Source organism: Diabrotica undecimpunctata, chromosome 5 (genome assembly GCF_040954645.1).
Source record: "Diabrotica undecimpunctata isolate CICGRU chromosome 5, icDiaUnde3, whole genome shotgun sequence".
In the NCBI taxonomy this organism is placed as follows: domain Eukaryota; kingdom Metazoa; phylum Arthropoda; class Insecta; order Coleoptera; family Chrysomelidae; genus Diabrotica; species Diabrotica undecimpunctata.
Window position 1 is genome coordinate 156,805,906 of NC_092807.1, and position 20,155 is coordinate 156,826,060.

The 20,155-nt window shown below is 32.0% G+C and overlaps 1 protein-coding gene across 1 annotated transcript in view; it reads left to right on the forward strand.

Annotated features, from left to right (window-relative positions):
• side-II (sidestep II transmembrane protein) overlaps positions 1-20,155 on the forward strand; it is a 686,092-nt gene that overhangs the window by 567,431 nt on the left and 98,506 nt on the right. Inside the window, exon 8 of the mRNA XM_072533588.1 lies at positions 16,987-17,146. Within this exon, the coding sequence (XP_072389689.1) occupies positions 16,987-17,146 (160 nt within the window). The remainder of the gene's footprint in view (positions 1-16,986; positions 17,147-20,155) is intronic.

The following is a 20,155-nucleotide window of genomic DNA, read 5'->3' on the forward strand; positions in this document are numbered from 1 at the left end:
ACATGTGTTACCTTAAAAAGATATGTAGCAGTCAGTGATATTAAAGTTGTAAAGACACTTAAGTAAATGGACATTATACGATTACGATGTATAAACAATAAATTGAACTAAATAAGTTAACGTTTTATTTACCACCACTGGTTTTATTTACCACCTTTCCTTTCATTTATTGGTTCCTTACAAGCAGGTTGTCACCCAAACTCATCTTATCATTTAAATAAACCGCTCTATTATTAGGGTTGGTATTTCACCTTGCTGTTCTGTCATAATTAATGACCTCAAGGTTTTACTGTCTTTTTGCGTTTAAGAAAGCGAAACGTCTTCAATAAATAGAGGAAGTAGCCATCAACTTTGTCTTTTTTCTCCACCTTTTGACCGAAAAAACCCACCACTCTCCTGAGTGATCCTTAATTTATATTGGATTGACGGTCGATATATATATATATATATATATATAGCTTTACGAAGTTTCTTGAACCATAATATATCTAATATAAAATTATTAGTAGTTCTTGGGTTTAGGAGTAAAAGGTTACTGTTAAATATATAAAAAAACTTACCAAAACGGGACACTAACATTAATCAATTGACAGAAGTAATTTATTTTATTATTTTGTTCAATTTCTATTGTAAACTTTAGTTTTGGATGGTAACTGTTAAATTTATCTAAAATTTCGTTCATTTTATTTGTTGGGATAGTACAAATACAGTCATCGATATAGTGGTAGATGAAGTGGTACGTTCAAATCTAAGTAACTCATGACAAATTCTTTTAAATCTTTCACAACCAGTTAAGCAATGACACCAGAAATAATTGCACTCATTGCACATGTTGGATTCTCCTACTGCATTCAATCAAACTTTGAGAACCTTTCAAAATTCTTTAAAAACATTATGTGTAATATCACAAATAAAAATTCTTATTATATTATAGATGCCAATGACCTTATTTCTAAAATTAAAAACATTCACGTACCAAATAACTATAAATGAATATATTTTGATGCCATTTCACTATACATTAACATCCCTATAAAACTTGTCATTAACATTATTAAAAACAAGTGGAATGACATAAAAGAGTACACTAACATCCCATTGCAAGAATTCCACTCATCTGTAGTGTTAACATTAAACTCAACATACTTTTTATGTAAGGACGAAATATACCAACAATTGGATGAATGTGCAATGGGTGCAAGTATTGGATCGGTAAATATGGTATTTTATTTATTAAATAAATGTTAAGACTGCAATTTAACATATATTGGGCAAATACACCAATACCAACATAGAAGGGTTGTTGCACACAAAGCACAAACATAGTGTACAAATTAACAAATTAAACACAACAGCCCTAGCCAAGCAGTCTTTAGAAACATATTTATTATACGTCATATGTTTTGATTTAATATAAAGAAATATTTATGAAATAAATATTTTTTATTTAATAAAGAAATAACGTTTATACATAAATAAAGTCTTCTAAAGAAAAGAAAATTTATAAAATATTATGTATTATCTTTAAATGATTTATAACTTATATCACTTTTACATAGTACATAATGACACCGCTTCGTTGTTTCGTTTCGTAAAGGTATTATAATAATAAATCAATAAAAAAAATTTATTTGCTAGTTGAGCCACTTTTTTCTTTATTTTCGTATTTTTTTTTTCAATATTTAGACTTTTTTGGTATTATCTAAATTATGTGTTCAAATGCACTTTATTGATATTTATATTAATAAACTAACCTAACATGTTTGTTTACAAAAAAAAACTGTACCTACTACAAAATGGCTGATCAACGAACAAAGTTTTGCAATAAAATTGTTAATGTTTTTATGTAAAATTAAATAAATTTTAAATATTTCAAATAATAAAAAAATTGATGATCATTTGGATATAGGGTTTTAAAGGTTTTGACTAAAACATAAAAATGAGTTTTTTATGCATTATATTAATCAAAGGATTGGCAATGACGAGAATATAGCTTATTTGCAATGTACAGTTTTATTTAACCCATTGTCAACAAAAATCTATTATCGTGTGTAAGTTAATATTACTTTATTATTAAATAATTACTATTCTTAAGAAGTATGTTGAATATATACATAATCATTATATATTATTTGCTTAGTATGTTTGTCGGTCTGTCCGTAACAAAAACCCCAGCACTGGCAGTAGATCGTATCTCCGTTGTTATTGATGCATCGTTTTGAACAAATATAATGTATAATTATCTATAATATAAAAATGAATCGCAAAATGTGTTGGTAAGCGCATAACTCAACAACGCATGGACCAATCTTAACAATTCTTTTTTTTTAATGTTCCTTGAAGTCTAAGAAGAATTCAAATAATTTCCGGGAAAACCCTCAAACAGCCCTTTTCTTTTTCCCATACAAATATTTTCTAACTAAATGTAGAGTCATTTTTAACTGTATCGCTATTCAATAAAGTTTATATTAAATTACTAGTGGACCCGAGAGACCTCGTTCTGTCAAATAGATTTGGAATGTGGCAGTTTATTTTTTTAATTCTCCTGAAAAGAACTGTCACCGTGATGATAGGGCGGTGTGTGAGGTGATAGAATAATTAATTATTTATTATTTTTATTATTATTAACATAACCGATGTAATAAAGAATAATGAAATAAAACTTATTCAACTGAATCATAATTATTAACAAAAATCTATTTTATTTTTATAGTGCTTTATTACACATGTGCAATTTTTTTTTGTTTGATTACCTGGTGAATATACAAACAAATCTGATGGTTTTCCAACACGGAAACAGCTAAGATCTACGGAGCAATCATAACCCATTTGGTGGTCTAATGATTTTATTAGCAGGAGATTATCGTCAAACATTGCCAGTGATTCCACGATCAACGCCAGCTGCTGAACTCAATACATGTTTAAAGTAATCCAATTTGTGGAAACAGGTCAAGGTATTACAAAATGACCAATCTGGAGACATATTCTCCTAAAAACTCATTGACATTGGTAATGGCAAATTTCCCATAGACACCTTGACTGGTTGCAATAACTTTCCTCAAAGTTTTTGTCAGTTAACTCGATCAAAAGATGAACTTATTCAAACAGTGTTTCCAGATGTTGCTCAAAATTACAGAAACCATGAATGGTCGAGCGAACGGGCTATATTGGCTGCTAAAAACATAGATGTAAATGAATTAAATTTCTAAATTCAAGAACAAATTACAGGCGAATTAAGGATATATAAATCAGTTGATTCGGCTACTAACCAAGATGATGTCGTTAACTATCCGCCTGAATTTTTAAACTCGCTGGATTTACCAGGATTGCCACCTCACAATCTTTAATTAAAGGTTGGATCGGTGGTTATATTATTGAGAAATATACCAACCGCAACTTTGCAATGACACATGGTTTCCACAACCAGGAAAAAAAACTCATAATACTACGGATGGTAAAAAGAGAAAAATCAAAGAAGCGGCTCTAATTATGCTAAATGAGACCAATTGTGTCGCGAATTCCTCGGCAGAATATAGGTAGGCTCTTGTTTGTATTTTGAGAACGATTTCCTAAGTGGAAATTGAAACGTCAATAAACGTACTTTAACCTTTAATTGTGGCTTATTCCCATTTAAATAGTAATTAATCATCTCTATGTTTTGTCATTGAAGCACCCACTTTATAAATATTTGTCGTCTTTAGGTTCTCACTATTATTTTAGATTATTTTTCAATCAGGTTTGAACCTTAAGTTGCCCTCTTAGTTTGAAGCCCTCTGGCAGATATCCCAGTCCGGGTTTTTAGTGGGTCCAAAAGGGTGGCCAAAGTTCTGGAAGCGAAGATACTTAGGTCACCCGAGCTGACCCTCACACACCGCCCTATCATCATGGTGACGGTTCTGTTCAGGAGAATTAAAGAAATAAACTGCCACATTCCAAATCTATTTGACAGAACGAAGTCTGTCGGGTCCGCTTGTATGTTATAAAAACCTTAGGAATATTTGCCATTATGCTAAATTCATTACTGAATTTAATACTTAAAATATTGTATCTAAAATAAGATGCGCGCGTCAACTTAATACTGAAAATTAGAGCTTGTTCTAATTTCTTTTAGAAAAAATTATGAAAAATTAACTAAAACTGAGGTTATTCTCAATTAGTAGTAACACATTTTAAAACAAATTATTATTTATTCATAAAAAGTTGTTATACGCCAAAGAGTGAAAAGTGTATGATTTTTTTTATTAAGCATAATTATTTCAATTAAAGCTACTTCAAATAATTTTATTTTCTTTTTTTCACCATTATTTACCTGTGTATTTTGTCTTTGATTATATATCCGAATTCATACTAAATCGACTTGTAACCAATATTTTTAGTACTGAAGTCAGTACTAAAATTAGCCTAATGGCAAGCGCACCTTACGGTGATGTAAATTTGACCAATATGAGCGCTTTAAATGTGAAATATATCCCCTTCCGTCAGCAGCTCAGAACGAATATTAGCTACAAATATTCGTATAAAAAAATTTGCACATTTGCTACAAATATATTTGTAGCATTAACTGTATAATTATAAAATATGTTACAAATTAAAATACAGTAAAAAATAGCAATAAAAATATTATGCCTTATTTATTTTTAATTTTCGAAATAACATACATAACTCTATGACAAGAAATAGGTCTATTTATAAAAAAAAAACATTAAAAATGTAAGTTTTACGTTTACGTTAATAAAATGTCTTGCCTAGCCCCAGATAAGGAATAATCAACGAATAAATTTTTATGTTGGTGCTCTTAAAGAACAGCTAATATTTTAAATCCTTCATCGAGATAAACGAATATATAAACCAAATCTCTAATTTAATTTATATGAAAGTATTAAATTAATTGTTGTCAAAAAAAGAAGTAAAGGCAAAGCTGGATTCAATAATGAATTTTCCGAGCGACTATACAATTCCATAGAATTAATGGGATCCATTTTCTCTGCAACGAAAATTCGTCTATATAGTGTTTATCGGTCGGTGCAGCCCGGTAACTTTTTATCTTTTATCTGAACAGGGCTTTACCAATTACAACCCGCATGTCCGTGACTCTATCAGGGTTCATGACACGCGTTTCATCACGGACGTCGGAAAGACGGATTATCTTTAATTATCCTAGACATCGAAACGATGCTGATAGCGGCCCAGCTCCGGCAATTGTGTCGCTACTTCACTTTGAAGTAAAAAAATACGTCAAAATAGGTTAACTCACAAGCGTACTGGGCACACGAACACCAAATCGTCCAGGATCCCTTTCTGATAGACATGTCAAGGTACATTTCAACTTAAAATACAATAATGGAATAAAATAAATATTCTAGATATATCATAAAAAACAAATTATCAAGATTTTTTTTATAAAGGCAAATAACTTTTTGTAGGGGTTTCTAGACCAGATAAGAATCATGAGAAGACAAATTTTACATTAAAATTCAGAACACAATAAACGATTTACGCGTTACTTGTATAACGTACCTTATTTTAACCCTCCGTTAGTCGCTAGGAGAAACTGAGCATCAAGAGTCGCTACGGTGTCAATTTATACAAATATTTTATATTATATAGTAATGACTGAAAAATATTTTTGAAAATATTTTATTGAAAAACAACAGGTACTTGTTCGTACTTGTTCAGTTTTGATGGGCTCTTGGTATTTTACCCTTGCTTAGATCAAGTAACGAGAATGAAAATAATTCAAAATAATTCAAAAAATTCAAAATAATTGTTGCAGATTTGTCTTTGGCATAAGAAATTATGATCGTGTATCATGCAAAATAAAAAAAAAATCGGTTGCCTGTAAAGTCGGTTTTACGGGCGAAGATTTTACGTGACAACGTCTTTTTCTCGGTAGAATATTTATTGATATGAATATTATTAATTTGCACAATAGGAACAAGGAATTGAATGAAAATAAGAATTGCACAAATTTTAACTATAGAAATATATTTTGTTTACTAAAACATTGTACATGTAAACTTAAACTTAACTAATTTCTATTTGAGTGATTTTGTTGAGGATAGGACGATGATAGGAGAAATATAACTATAAACTCAGTTTCTCAACTTTTGTGTCAATCTAACAATTAATCAATCAATCATACTTTACGATAATGAAATATTAGTGTACAATTATTTACCTTTATTGTTGTAGTTGTTGTAAATGACGAATCTAAGCACTCCACATTTTCACTACAGACACAGCTGACGATACTTTAACCACACGTGTGAACTTGTATTATGACGCTTTCTCGGTTTTCCAACGCCAAGAACGCTCGAGAAAGACAGAGACACAAGCACGCACCGATTCAACGCGCCTAATTCTCTAGTGCTGCGCGCGCAGCGGGCCGATCATGTTTGAGTGGGAGAGAGACGCAAGGCATTCGCCGGTCCGGCGGGCCTCTCTCTCGTTCGGTGACTCATCGTAACAGACGTGAGCGGGCGTTACACTTTTTCATGAGTGACTCCGAGCCACAACCTAATTTAAGACGTTGTCACGTCAAAAACTTCAATGGTTAACCATAGATAATTTATACAAATATCACCTCGCCTCATTGATATATCGAATTATTTCGTCGTCAAATCCTAATTATTTAAGGAACAAATTAGTATTTAGTGGAGACGGTCATAATCTGTATCTGAGATATCCTCGTAGTCTTATGCTGCCAAGATATAGACTAGCTATTTTCCAGCGATCGTTTACTTATAATGCTGTTTTAGTGTTTAATAGTTTAACAAAAAATTTAAGAGGTAAATCTCTTGATTTGATGAAGCGGATAAGAAATTTTTACTACAATCGCAGTAACGTTATTATTATTATATAGTATATTGTTGTCGTTATTGTTACCATTCGAATTTTTACAATTTTTTTTTGTTTTTATTTATCATTCATATCATTTATCACATAACATCACAAATTATTTTCTTTATCTTATTTTTCTAGTAGCTACATGACTATTTCTATTATTTCAATAATATATTATTATTTATGTCAATTTATAAATCATTTTTTTTTTCATGTTCTACTTATTTCAAACTGACTTTGTAAACTTGAGGTTAAGTGGAGTAGCTCTAGCTAGACTTCGCCTTATGTATCTCGTGTTTGTAAATGTTTACAGACTAAATAAAGGCAATTTATTATTATTATTATTATATACTGACGAAGTCGATACTTACCCCTAAATTCTGGTAACATCTCATCGATGGTGACATTTTCGTAAAAACTGTATCCACTTCTACAATGAGTTACAAAAGTATCGAAAAAACTTCGTATAGGAGCCAACTTGTCTTCCTTTAGTCGGTTTTCACGAGTTGCTTTGCCATCGAATCGCATACACCGAAGGAGAAATTTAAGTCATCGGAGCGACATAGTTAGGCGGAACATTTCTATACTTGATCCATCAGTCTTCCAAAACTTATCTGAATTGTCCGTACTTTCCACAATCATTTTTAACATGGCGTTATTTACAATATATTTCTAAATATCACTCAAATTGTTCTAACATTTCTCGGTGTAACATCTTTTTTTCTTCTGGTAACTCCATCTTTTCCAATAAACCTTAAGGTATTACTTGCACTTTCTTTTTCCTCGTCTGTCACATCTTGTTCCGAGTCACTTCCGCCATTACGTTCCTCAATTTGATCGATTTCGTTTTCACTTCCCCCATCATCAAAATAATTTTCATCGTCAGTAGGAACTATTTCTCATAATTCCAACAAGCATTTTTATTCGGCTTCAAAGGACATCTATAGATAAGAATTGACAAAAACTTACCGACAAAATTCAATAATAAGATGCTAAATATTTACCTGATCTGCAAGTTATGCCAACAAGTAATAGGTTTACCGTTAGTAGTGTGAGACCGATAGCGACTAACGGGGGGTTAAGGATATCTGTCTTACTAAACCGTCGCCTTTCATGGTTTCTGAATTTCTGCATAGGAGAGTTCAGATTATTGGTATCTTATAACACTGTGGATGAATAAGGAAAACGTAAAGAGAGAAAAAAAAAAACAAAAAGGTCAGAAGAACCAAGGTGACTGACGTCATCGAAAGGATAGCCAGACTAGCTAGAATGATGGATGGACGATGGACAACGAGGTTATTGGAATAGAGACCAAGGGAAGACAAGAGGCCTATATTCAGTAGAAATCTTTAAGGCTGGATAATGATGAAAGAAAGAGAAGAGTATATAGGGTTAGGTCCAGATTTGTTGCTAAATTTGTTTCAAAGTTTTGTGCCAGAATGTTGGCTATCTCTTGATTGTCAATGTTGATCTTTTAATAACAAGATATTTAAGAGGTTTTAAGATAGCTTTATGTCCTGTATTTGTCCAATTTTTTTCAAAACTTGGCTTGGGCTAGTATTTTCATTTATGGAGAAGATATATTGTTTCCATGAAGTTTTGTTACTTAATTTAATAGTGTGTCTAGATTTGGCTGTTGCTTTTTTAGTAAAATAAGATTCTTCTCACATTTGTTTCTACTCTTAAATTTTTAGAGTAGATTTTTGCTGCTGCACAGCGTCTTCTTAAGAGCAGTTCCATAATGAGACAGTTTTTCGTTCAGTAGCAAAGAGATGTGGGCCTCAGTAGCAAAGAGATGGAGTTTGCAAATTGGGTGACATTCATATCAATTTTATCAGTTAGAGTGAGATTAGTTAGGCAACGGTCAGGTTAACTAATATAACTAGACCAATTACCAATTTTTAAGTGTCATAAACTTTTTGTTAATAATTGAGAATTTTGATTTATCTGAGTTAGTTATGCTGCCGTCAACAAAATAAGTATAGTCAATCTATTAGCCAACACAATGTTTTTGAAGCCAAAAAAAAGTGTTTTGTTTTTTAATTGGCAGAAGACTGATATAAATTTTTTTGGCGTACGACACTGACTCAGTTTATTAAGCGAAGTGAATATTGTTACAGTTCCTCGCTTAGTTTGCAAAATATTGTTAGTTTTTTTTTATTAACGACCTCTTTTTGCCACAATGTTGTCTAATTGTCTCCTGTAACAATGAGTTATTGTCATTTTTCACTACGGTGTATACCAAAGTTAGTTTTGCAAAAGTTTTCGAGACAAGCATATTAGTATAGCCGCTATGGAATTACCTACCATTATACTGCTCCGTTATTACGTAATAGGGACCATTTTTAAATATATTATTAGTCTAATAAAAATACTACACAAGTAAAAAATTTTTCATCTTTACTTGTGTGTGATTTTAATATTTGGTAATGTTGAAAGTTTAAACTACTTAAAGATATCTTTAATAAAATAAATGAAGAACTATCAGAAATAAAAAAAAATGTTACAGCGATATAATATGTAGTCAATAGAGAGGCACCAGTAAATGTTGGTTACCACATCAGTGAAGATCCATATATATATATATATATATATATATATATATATATATATATATATATATATATATATATATATATATATATATATAGACTACTTTCTTGCTAGATATAGCAACATCGTTTTTGAGCTTTATTTCCCTAAGAACGAAAAAATCTTTGCTCTATTAGCTCCCCGCTAAGCTATTAAGCGAGGTTTAATGAAGGTTAAAAATTTAGCGTGCTATCGAAATCTCACTATTATATATAATGGCTATACACCCCAGTGTGGGGTTAAACCGCGAATGCTTTCTCGATCCTATTTCTTAAGTGGATCAGTCTTTTTTGTTTATCTTATCTTCTTGACAATATCTCTCCATTTTTTCCTGTCTCTAGTTCTTCCTCTCCATTCTCTGACTCCTGCCCTTTGGAGATCTTCTTTAACTTCTTGCAGCCACTTTCATCTCTTTCTTCCTCCTGAATTCTATTCTATCATTGCGTATGCCACTGCCTCATCGCCTGCTCGCCAAATGTGACCTAACCATCTAACTCTGCATTGCTTTATTTTAGTTACGATGTCTTCCTTAAGTTCTTTCTTAATTTCTGCATTTGTTCTGCTTCTATATTCGTTTTGCTCTGTTCTGATTGGTCCTAGTATGGTTCTCATAATCTTTTTCTCTGCTATTCTTAAGTCTTCTTCATCTTTTTTAACCATCGTCATTGTTTCTCCTGCATATAATAATATTGGCCTAATTATGGTGTAATAAATGCTCATCTTACTTTTTTTAGTCAGTGTTTTACTTTTAAGTGATCTTTTGTTTGCAAAATAAGCTTTATTCGCTGCTAATATTTTTTCTTTTATTTCGGATTTCCTTTCTCCGGATTTACTTATTGTAACTCCTAGGTATTTGAAGTATTCTACTTCTTCAAACTCAGAACTTCCTATTTTGATATTTTCTTTCATTGGTTTTTTCCCTAATCTTAATATTTTTGTCTTTTCTTGATTTAATCTTAGCCCCATTACCTTCCCTTTCTCTCTTATTTGTTCTAGCATTTCTTTCATTATTTTTCTGTTTTTTGCAATAATAGCAATATCGTCTGCATATGCAATTATTTGACCACCTCTTGTTTTAAGATTTCCTTTATTTATATTTCGTAGTACATATTCTAATGCTAGATTAAATAGCGTTGTTGATAAGGCATCTCTATGTTTCATCTCTTTATTTATACTGAATCCCTCTGTCTCTCCTCTTTGTGTCTTCATGCTTATTTTTTTAGTTCTCATTGTCATTTCTATTAATTTTCTGAGTTTATGTGGAATTTTTAATTTTTTAAGTGCTATCATTAATCCGTTCCTTTTAATTGAATCAAATGCCTGTTTGAAGTCTATGAATAACATTTCCAATTCTAATTTATACTCGTTTGCTTTTTTCAATATTTGTTTTATTGTATATATTGCATATATTGTAGATCTTCCTTCTCTGAATCCACATTGGTACTGTCCTACTGTCTTCTTTGTGATCTTCGATAACCTTATTTTTATTATTGATGTCAATATTTTATATGTTGTATTTAGTAACGTTATTCCTCTATAATTTTCACAGATATGTTGTTCTCCCTTTTTATGTACTGTTATGATTTGCCTTACCTCCCAGTCTCCTGGCATTTTCTCTTCTTTCCATATATTTTTCAATAGTGCCAGTATTTTTCCTCTTAGTGTCCTTCCTCCGTATTTTATTAGTTCCATCTTTACCAGGGGCTTTTCCATTTTTGCTTCTCTGTATTACTTCATTCAATTCCTCTAATGTTGTAATTTCAAAAGAACCACTTTTGAAATTTCGATGTCTACTTCATCTACTTCATCTGCTTCTTCTTCGTGCACCGTTTCCTCCTCATTATGCATTTCTTCTTCTGTTGTTTCCTCCGTCAAGAGCTCTCTGTAGTAATCTCTCCATACTTGCTTGTATTCTTGGTCCTCTATTATCACTATTCCCTCTCTATTTTTTATTACGTTTGTTTTGCCCTTGTATTTTTTGTTTTGTACTTTAATCTTTTTGTAAAATCTTTTCGTATTTCTGTTTGTTCTTTCCTGCTTTATTTCCTGAATTTTTTTGTCTACCCATCTTCTTTTATTTTGCCTTATCACTTTCTTAGCATTCCTTCTTAATTTTTCATATTCTTCTCTGTCTTCCTCCTTATCTGTTCTTTGCCATTTATTTCTAGCTTGCACTTTTTTTCCTGTTATTTTTCTACATTCTTGGTTATACCATCCGTTTTTTGTTTTAGCCTGACTTTTACCTAGCTGCATATTTGCACCTTCTTCTATTGATTTTTTGATCGTCTCCCATTCTGTGTTTATATCTTCTGCTTTATATTTCTCTTTTATTTGAACTATTACTGCCTCTTCATATTTTTTTCTTACTTCTTTATTACTCATTTTATTGACATTCCACTGTTTATGTTGTTTGTTTTTGTTTTGTTTCAATTTTACCCTTTTGTCTTATAGTGTCTGTGACCATGTAGTGGTCTGAATCTGCACACGCACTTCTGAACGTTCTTACATCTTTTATTGACGATTGTTTTTGTTTATTAATCATTATGTGATCAATTTGACTATATGTTTTCTGATCTGGTGACCTCCATGTTACCTTATGTATTTTAGGGTGTTCAAATTTTGTTGAGCTTATTAACAAATTTGTTCTTGTTGCTAGGTTACATAGTCTTTGCCCATTGTTATTCGTGTTTTCGTGTATTGTATGCTTTCCTGCAATTTGTTTTAAAAAGTCCTCTTTTTCAATCTGGGTGTTGAGGTCTCCTAGTACAAATATGACATCTTCTTTGGGTATTTTTTCTATCTTCTCTTCCACCCTATCATAAAAGATTTATTTTTCGTCTGCATTGCTTGTTTCTGTGGGGGCGTATAAATTCAAGACTGATATATTAAATGGTTTGCTGTTGACTCTAACATAGGCCATCCTTTCGCATATTGGCTTAAAATTTATAATTTTCTCTCTTAGGTGCCTTAGTATCATGAATCCCACGCCTTTTTGCCCTTCCTTCTTTCCTCCTGAATATAAAATTGTAAAGTCTTGTTTATCAATCTGTCCCTGTCCCCCCCAGCGTAATTCTTGCAGTGCTGCAATCTCACTATTAATTAGTTAAATTTTTAAATACGCCGCCTCTTCCGGCTTGATCTTCTGTCCATGAAAAAAAATTTGTGATACTTGGTGTACTGGTATAATTCCAAAGTTATAATAACTTATTTGCCTTAAGCAGAAAGCATCTGTTTCTCTTTCAAGAGTATTCTTAAGTTTTTTACATAAGCTGCATTTATCAGCTGACGGAGATTTAAACCCAATATTGAACTCTTTTGCGAAAATTTTTATTTTAGCAGCTGAGCGGTATAGATAAAACAATTTTTTGATTGTTAGGTTACAGTTAAGATAAATACGTTTAGATTTATTTAGACCATAATGACTTTCGGTACCTTTCAATCCTTTTAAAAAATTCCGCAATTCTTCTCTGCCTAAATCTCACTTATGTGATATTTTATCTCCCCTTCGTCTTTTCGAACAAAATCACTTATTTGGTATGGTCCAACAATGAATTTCAAGAAGACGAAATTTATGAGAATATTGGAAACTCAAAGAAATCACGAGAATTTTCTAATAAACGGAACCAACTTCGAACAAGTGGACAAATATGCATATCTGGGAACAATGATTAACTCCATAAATGATTACAATCAGGAGATAAAAATAAGAATAGAAAAGGCTAGAGCAAATTTCAACAAAATGAGAAGAGTGCTATGTACATGGGATTTAAAATTGGAACTAAGAGTTAGGTTGGCCAGGTGCTATGTTTTTTCGACTTTATTTTATGAAATGGAATCTTGGATCTTGAATGCGACATCAATGAAAAAACTGGAATCATTCGAGCTGTGGGTGTATAGAAGAATTCTGAAAATATCGTGGACAGAACATGTCACAAACAAAGAGGTTCTGAGAAGGATGAATAAGGAAATTAAAATTTTAAATATAATTAAAACAAGAAAATTGGAACAAGAAAATTGGAATATCTCGGACATATTACACATGGAAAAAAATACACCTTGCTACAACTGATTATGCAGGGAAATATCCCAGGAAGGATGAAACATAGGGAGAGTGTTACGGATGTACATCAAATAAACTTTTCAGAGCAGCCGTCTCAAAAGTCCGAATAGCTATGATGATTGCCTACCTCCGCCGCGAAGATGGCACTTGAAGAAGAAGAATAACTCTATCTCTTGAAAGCTTAAATGCTGAAGAAAAAAATCTGGAACAACACCTTCGGCTAATTTGAGAGTAAAATTGTGGCTTATTGCTAATAAAAATAGTACACTAAACTATCATTTGACAAGATGAATAATATTTTTTTAGATTTGAACATTATTTAAAGATTTGATTTCCAAATTTAAAAAAAAATATATTTTAGACCACATAATTTAAATACTTTTGTATCATTCAAACTATATTTACTAAATAACTAATTTTTTACTACAAAGTTCTAAAACTACACTATTTTTAAATAATGAGAGTCATACATTTTAAATATTTGAGGAGATTTCATTTTAAATCTCTTTTAAAGTTCAGATTTTATCTTTAACTTTATATAATAAAAAAATTCTAAGTAGAGCAGATTTAAATTTTTTAGTAAATTTACTTTAAGAAACTGAATTTGCTACAAAATTGTTAATTGCCTTCTGACTTAATTTTACGTCTCAGAAAATCCGAGATTAACCTTTTTACTGCGTTGTTTTAAAGTGGTTTTTTAGGCCAGAAATATAAGTGTTTCTATGCAAATAACCCTTAGTCCGGTCAAAGCGTTAAAAAAAAAAAATATTTAACTATACTTTAAGTTGTTTTGTGTTAGAGTGCCGTCTGGTTGGTGCCGAAGGCTTTTTTTATTATTTAACATCCTGGTCTAAACAAATCAATCGATCTGCATTTATACAAATTACGTAGAATTTTCAACCAACAATTCTGCCTCCAGCCAACAGATCTTCTTCCTTGAATCTTTCCCTGCATTATAAGTTTTAAAATTTCATATGTTGGTACCCTCATCACGTGGCCTAGTTATTCGTGCCCATTTTAATATCTTTCGAGTGTAAAGAACTCAGCACTGGAACATTTTTGTTGACTTTTCCCTGGTACGCCGTTAGCGTCAAGTCTTCAGGTTTGAAAATTTTTGTTTTGTACAATTTCATCTTTTCATTTTTTACTGACGGTGGAATATCCTTTTTTGTTCGGTTAATTGTTCTAACAATGCTGGTAGCCTTCTTTCGTAATTCTTTTGCCAACTTTATGGATGCAAAGAAATTATCCGTCGTGACATTTCTTCCTTTATTTATAAATGGTTCCATTAGACGGCTAACAACATGTTCCCCCAGAAGTTGATTGGCTGGTCGTTGTTAATCTTTCCCTAGCTAAGGAAATCCGTTCAACAAATATTTGGACTGGTATTTCTCATATCAAAACGGATAAAACTCATTATTTGTGTAAATTTGTTTCTAGACATCGTGTCTTGAAAAAATTTTGGACCCCATGTACAAGACCACAGCATCTTTATGCTAACATTTCGTGCCATATAAGCTCCCCTAGCATACAGTAAGGATATAAATGCTTCGATTTCTTCAATAGAAATTTGCCAATTTTCATCTTTGAATTTTCTTCTACCTTCAGCAACAGTACATGATTTTATGTTACGGAGTATGCATTTATCAATTAACAGCCGCCATGCACTAGCTGCAGATTCTCTAATAATGCTTCTCTTAGCATGAGGGGTTGGTCCAGCTTCCTTTAGAACATTTTGACTGGTACGCCTTCCTAAAATGAACGAGATAAATTAGTATGCAGGTATATACTCATTTATTTATTTATTTAAATAAATGACACCGTAATAAATATAGAATGGAATAACAACCAATAAATAAGAGCGCACATCGGAAAAGCTAGATCCACCTTCAATTAGATGGGGGCCTTCTTTAAGAGCCATAATCTCTCTCTTGGTATAAAAGTAAGGATGTTGCGATGCTACGTCTTCTATGTTCTTTTTTATGGTGTTGAATAGTTGACCTTGACGAAGATATATGCAGAAAATTGGAAGCATTCGAGCTGTGGCTAAATCGGAGAACACTTCAAATCCCGTGGACCACTATCAAATCTCGAAAATTACAATATTTTGAAAACATTGTGCGAAATGAATCTAGATGTGCCCTTCTACAAGCCATCCTGCAAGGAAAAATATTTGGAAAACAGGGTCCAGGAAGAACATCCTGCAGATAAGGTAAATATTGCCATGATTATCGCCAATATTCGTGACATCAAGAAGAATATGCTCAAAAATATTATACACCTAAGTGAATACATAAATAGAAGCTACTAATATAATATAGTTGCTTACCTGGTGTACTAGCATTGTTGTCAAGTAACTCCCATTCTATGGTATCTATGGAAGAATTCTCTAAATTGCTTCTGCGAATTCCTCTTACCTGGTTGGTAATCATTTCTGAAGATGTATTGAAGTCTGCATTCGAAGTTAAAGCAGAAGTACTGGGCATCACCTCAATCTCAACTTCACCTTCAGAATCACTGCCCGATGAATGTCCTTGATCAACTGTATTAGGCACATACTCATCTACTTCATTATCGGATACATCTTCATCAGATACCTCTGCTACAGATTCATCTTCTGACAAATTCTGTAGACACTCTAATAGCTCCTGCTGAGTCAAATATCGGCGAGACATGATAACAGCAGAAATAATAAAAATCACAATGTAAAATTAATCAAAATACAGATTGAACATGCAATTGCAAAGAGTATACTCAAACTACATAATAACAAATATTTTCGATGTATTTTATACATAAAATGAGTAAAAACTTCCCAGAAAATAGAACAAAAATTAGACTACCTCGTCATTAGGACCGCATTTTTCTAGGTAGACATCAACATAAATATATTCAAAATGTAATTATAATAAGTACCTGTAAAAGAGAAATTATAATCCTCAAGTAAATAATAAAGTCCCAAATCATAAATTTTGTAAAATAAATATGAATGAGTAATACTCTAGAATAATAAGGGTCGAAAATAGAAAGCAGTCAAAGTGACTGCTATATGGTAGTTCTAGGTATACGTTACCATATCTTAAAAAGTAATTACGCTAAGTACCTGTAAAAGAGAAATTATAATCTTCAAATAGATCTAGGAAAAGTCATGGATTATCAAATTTCTAAAACATTTATGAATAGGTAATACAGAGTGTCAAAAATGAAAAGCAGTCAAAATGATGGTGCTTCTAGTGTTAAATTCTTAAGATCTTGACAAGTGTGTATCAAAGGAAAATATCGTAGCACTATCGCTCAAAGTTTTTGCAATGCATTACATCCTTTGAATGTTGGTCTGAAATGTCTGGATACAATTTTTTTCCAAACAAATTAAACTACATATTATTCTCAAAAAGAAACAACAGAACTGCAATTACCTTATAGATGTTGCAAACGTATTTTAAATTATTAAGTAAATCTATGGTTTTTATTACACAAAACTTTTGTTTCAGGGCGTGGTTTTAAACCACAATTTAGCAAGCCGTACCATCTTTAGTAACCAGAGCCTGGTTATGCAAAAAGTGACAAGACAAAGTGCTGGCAGATACCGATGTTCTGTTGTTAATTCAGAAGGTGAAACGGTTAGCGACGAGTTGGATTTTAGGGTACAATGTAAGTATTTTCTATATTTTTTTATTATCTTAATGTTGTTTTTAATAGTAAACGGCTGAATTATGATATATGATCACTATTTGCATAATGGTAAAATTTTTGAAAAATCCGGAAATTGCTCAATTTTTATTGTAAAATTCCATTTTTTTTTTAATTTACATAGAATACGGATGAAGTCACCGGGGTTGGTGTGTTAATGTATTCGGTAATCTTTGTAAATATGAATTGTGGTGTTATGTAATGCCTTATTTAAAGGAAATTTTTATTCTCTATTTAACGACATTTCATTTTCAAACTAAACATTTACAGCAGGATGGAAACATTTGTTGTACATGTTAATTAAATTAAATATTTTATATATTATTTAAATTTTCAGATATTTACGAGAATATTATTGCTAGTTTACACCAGGCCTCTAAGAAGCAATAACACCAACCCAGTGATATAACGCAGAAATTATCATACTTCATAAAAAAGGGGATGCTACCGACCTCAGGAATTACGGGCCCATAAGTCTAATTTTACATATTTATAAACTATTTACAAAAATAATTACAAAACGACTAGAAAATAAATTGGAATTTTATCAGCCCATAGAACAGGCGGGTTTTAGAAAAGGCTATGGAACAAACGATCACCTACTAGTAATAAAAAATCTTATAGAAAAATGCACTGAATATAATAAACCACTAGCTTTAATATTTGTCGACTGTGAAAAGGCATTCGACACCGTAAATCAACAAAAAATGTTGAAAGCCTTGACAAAATGCTGAATTGACTATCGGTATATAAATATAATTAAACACATATACCAAAACGCAACAGCCAGTGTTAGAGTGGGTGATCGTCAAACCCAGAAATTCCCGATACAACGTGGAGTACGCCAGGGGGACACCACATCGCCGAAACTGTTCACTACGCTTTTGGTATATATATGTAAAAGGGCAAAACTGACCGATAAGGGCATAAACATAAAGGAAGAAAAGCTTAGCCAAGTAAGGTTTGCAGATGATATTGTACTCGTACTAATAGCTGATAGGATAGATGAGGCCAAAGAACTTTTAAATCAGCTCTACCTTTCCTCGCTAGAAGGGGGATTTAAACTAAATATATCTAAAACCCAGATGATGACAAATCTTATAGTCAGCGAAGATATATGCGTAGGAACAAGATCCATAGACCAGGTACTGGCCTATAAATACCTAGGTCATGAGATTCCCATAGGAAAAGATAACCAAACCGTTGAGCTTCTCCGTCGTCTAAGACTGACTTGGGCAGCCTTCGGCAAGCTGAACCATATTTTCAAATCGTCTGATATACCAATATGCCTTAAAAGAAAAACGTTTAATCAGTGTGTTTTGCCAGTGTTAACTTACGGTACGGAAACGTTGACCATGACAAGGAGAAAAGTTCAAAAGATCCGTGTGTGTCAAAGGACGATGGAGCGTGCTATGTTGGGCGTTTCACTACGAGACAAGATCCCAAATCGCCAGCTACGACAAAGAACAGGAGCGGCTGATGCAGTAGAGAGAGTAGCAACACTGAAATGATAATAGAGATAGAGATAATAGATGGACAAAGCGGATACTGGAATGGAGACCAAGAGATGATGCCTACCGAAGCAGAGGTCGTCCACCAACACGTTGGACTGACGATCTAAAACGTTGTCATAGGAATTGGATGCAAGAGGTACAAGATCGAAATATGAGGGAGATCTAGGTCCAGCAGTGGATAAGCGAAGATTGAATGATGATTTAGTCAAGCAAAAAGAATTGTAATAAATTCTTTGCTTGCCTCGAATATTGCTCATTTTGGAAATCCTGACAACAATATTATACTGGGCAGAGCTTCTTTTTTGGATCCAAAATTTAAAACAAACTCATTCAGTAACAAAGACATGCTTTCTGAAAATCTAAACCTCAAAAGAAGTCGCAAATATTGTACTCAAGTTGAAGACTAAAAGTACCGAAAGCAACAGTATAAGGTACCGGGTATTGATATTTAAAGTAACGAATCGTTAAAAATGTCCAAAAGTAACAAAATTTTACATCACTATAAATATTGGACAATGTTAGAAATAACGTTTTAATCAGACAATACATCTACAGTTCACCATTTAAAAACACTTTTTTTTGCTCTCTATGTAGAGAAACTTTTATTTTAACGTCTTTTCTATGCAAATGCACTAAATTTCGGGATTGTTATCTCAGATTTTAGTCTTCTTTCAATAACCACATTAACACTTATTATATTTTACACCATTACATTTTACACCTTGTATAACGTTATTAAATTATTTTTATCGTAAATGTATTGAGCGAAACCTACATCAAAAGATAGTAAACAAAATTCGCAAGACAAATCAAATGCTTTAATTTGGTGCAGGAGTCAAGTGTCCACGTACAAAAGTAACAAATAAATGTTTACTTTGTTGTACAAAAGTCCTCTTTTACGACCCACTTTAAGCGAAACAAAGTAGATAGCATCAATCGGCTATGATTCAATTAATTCAATGGCGCTATATTTTTCCCTTTAAAACTTGATTGATTCGGCACTTTAAATGAGTAATGTTCATTACTGCACTGTATTTAATTGCTTTGCGCTTCTGCGGAGTAAATACCATTAATAATGTGAGTTACTTATAATGGAAGTATTTACCTATAATCTCGGGCTATTTGCATGATTAAATGTAAATCATTTTAAAAGATTCTTCGAAACATAACGCTAGAAGGTATATTATTAATGGTCTCGATGTTAATGTCGCTAATTACTCTAAAGGTATTATGGATTGTTCTTATGCGGTATGTAGCCTAATTTATTTGAGTAATGACGGATTTAGAATTCACTAGGCTTAGCTTATGTTTCCAGTTATTATCTTACTGGCGTGTGGCTAAAGAGAGATAAATAGTTTGCCGCCAATATTAATTATTTTAACGAATAGCTGATTTTGTCATATATGGGAAATACGTGGTTTTCTTAAATTTATATAGTGTTAAAATATTTTTCTTT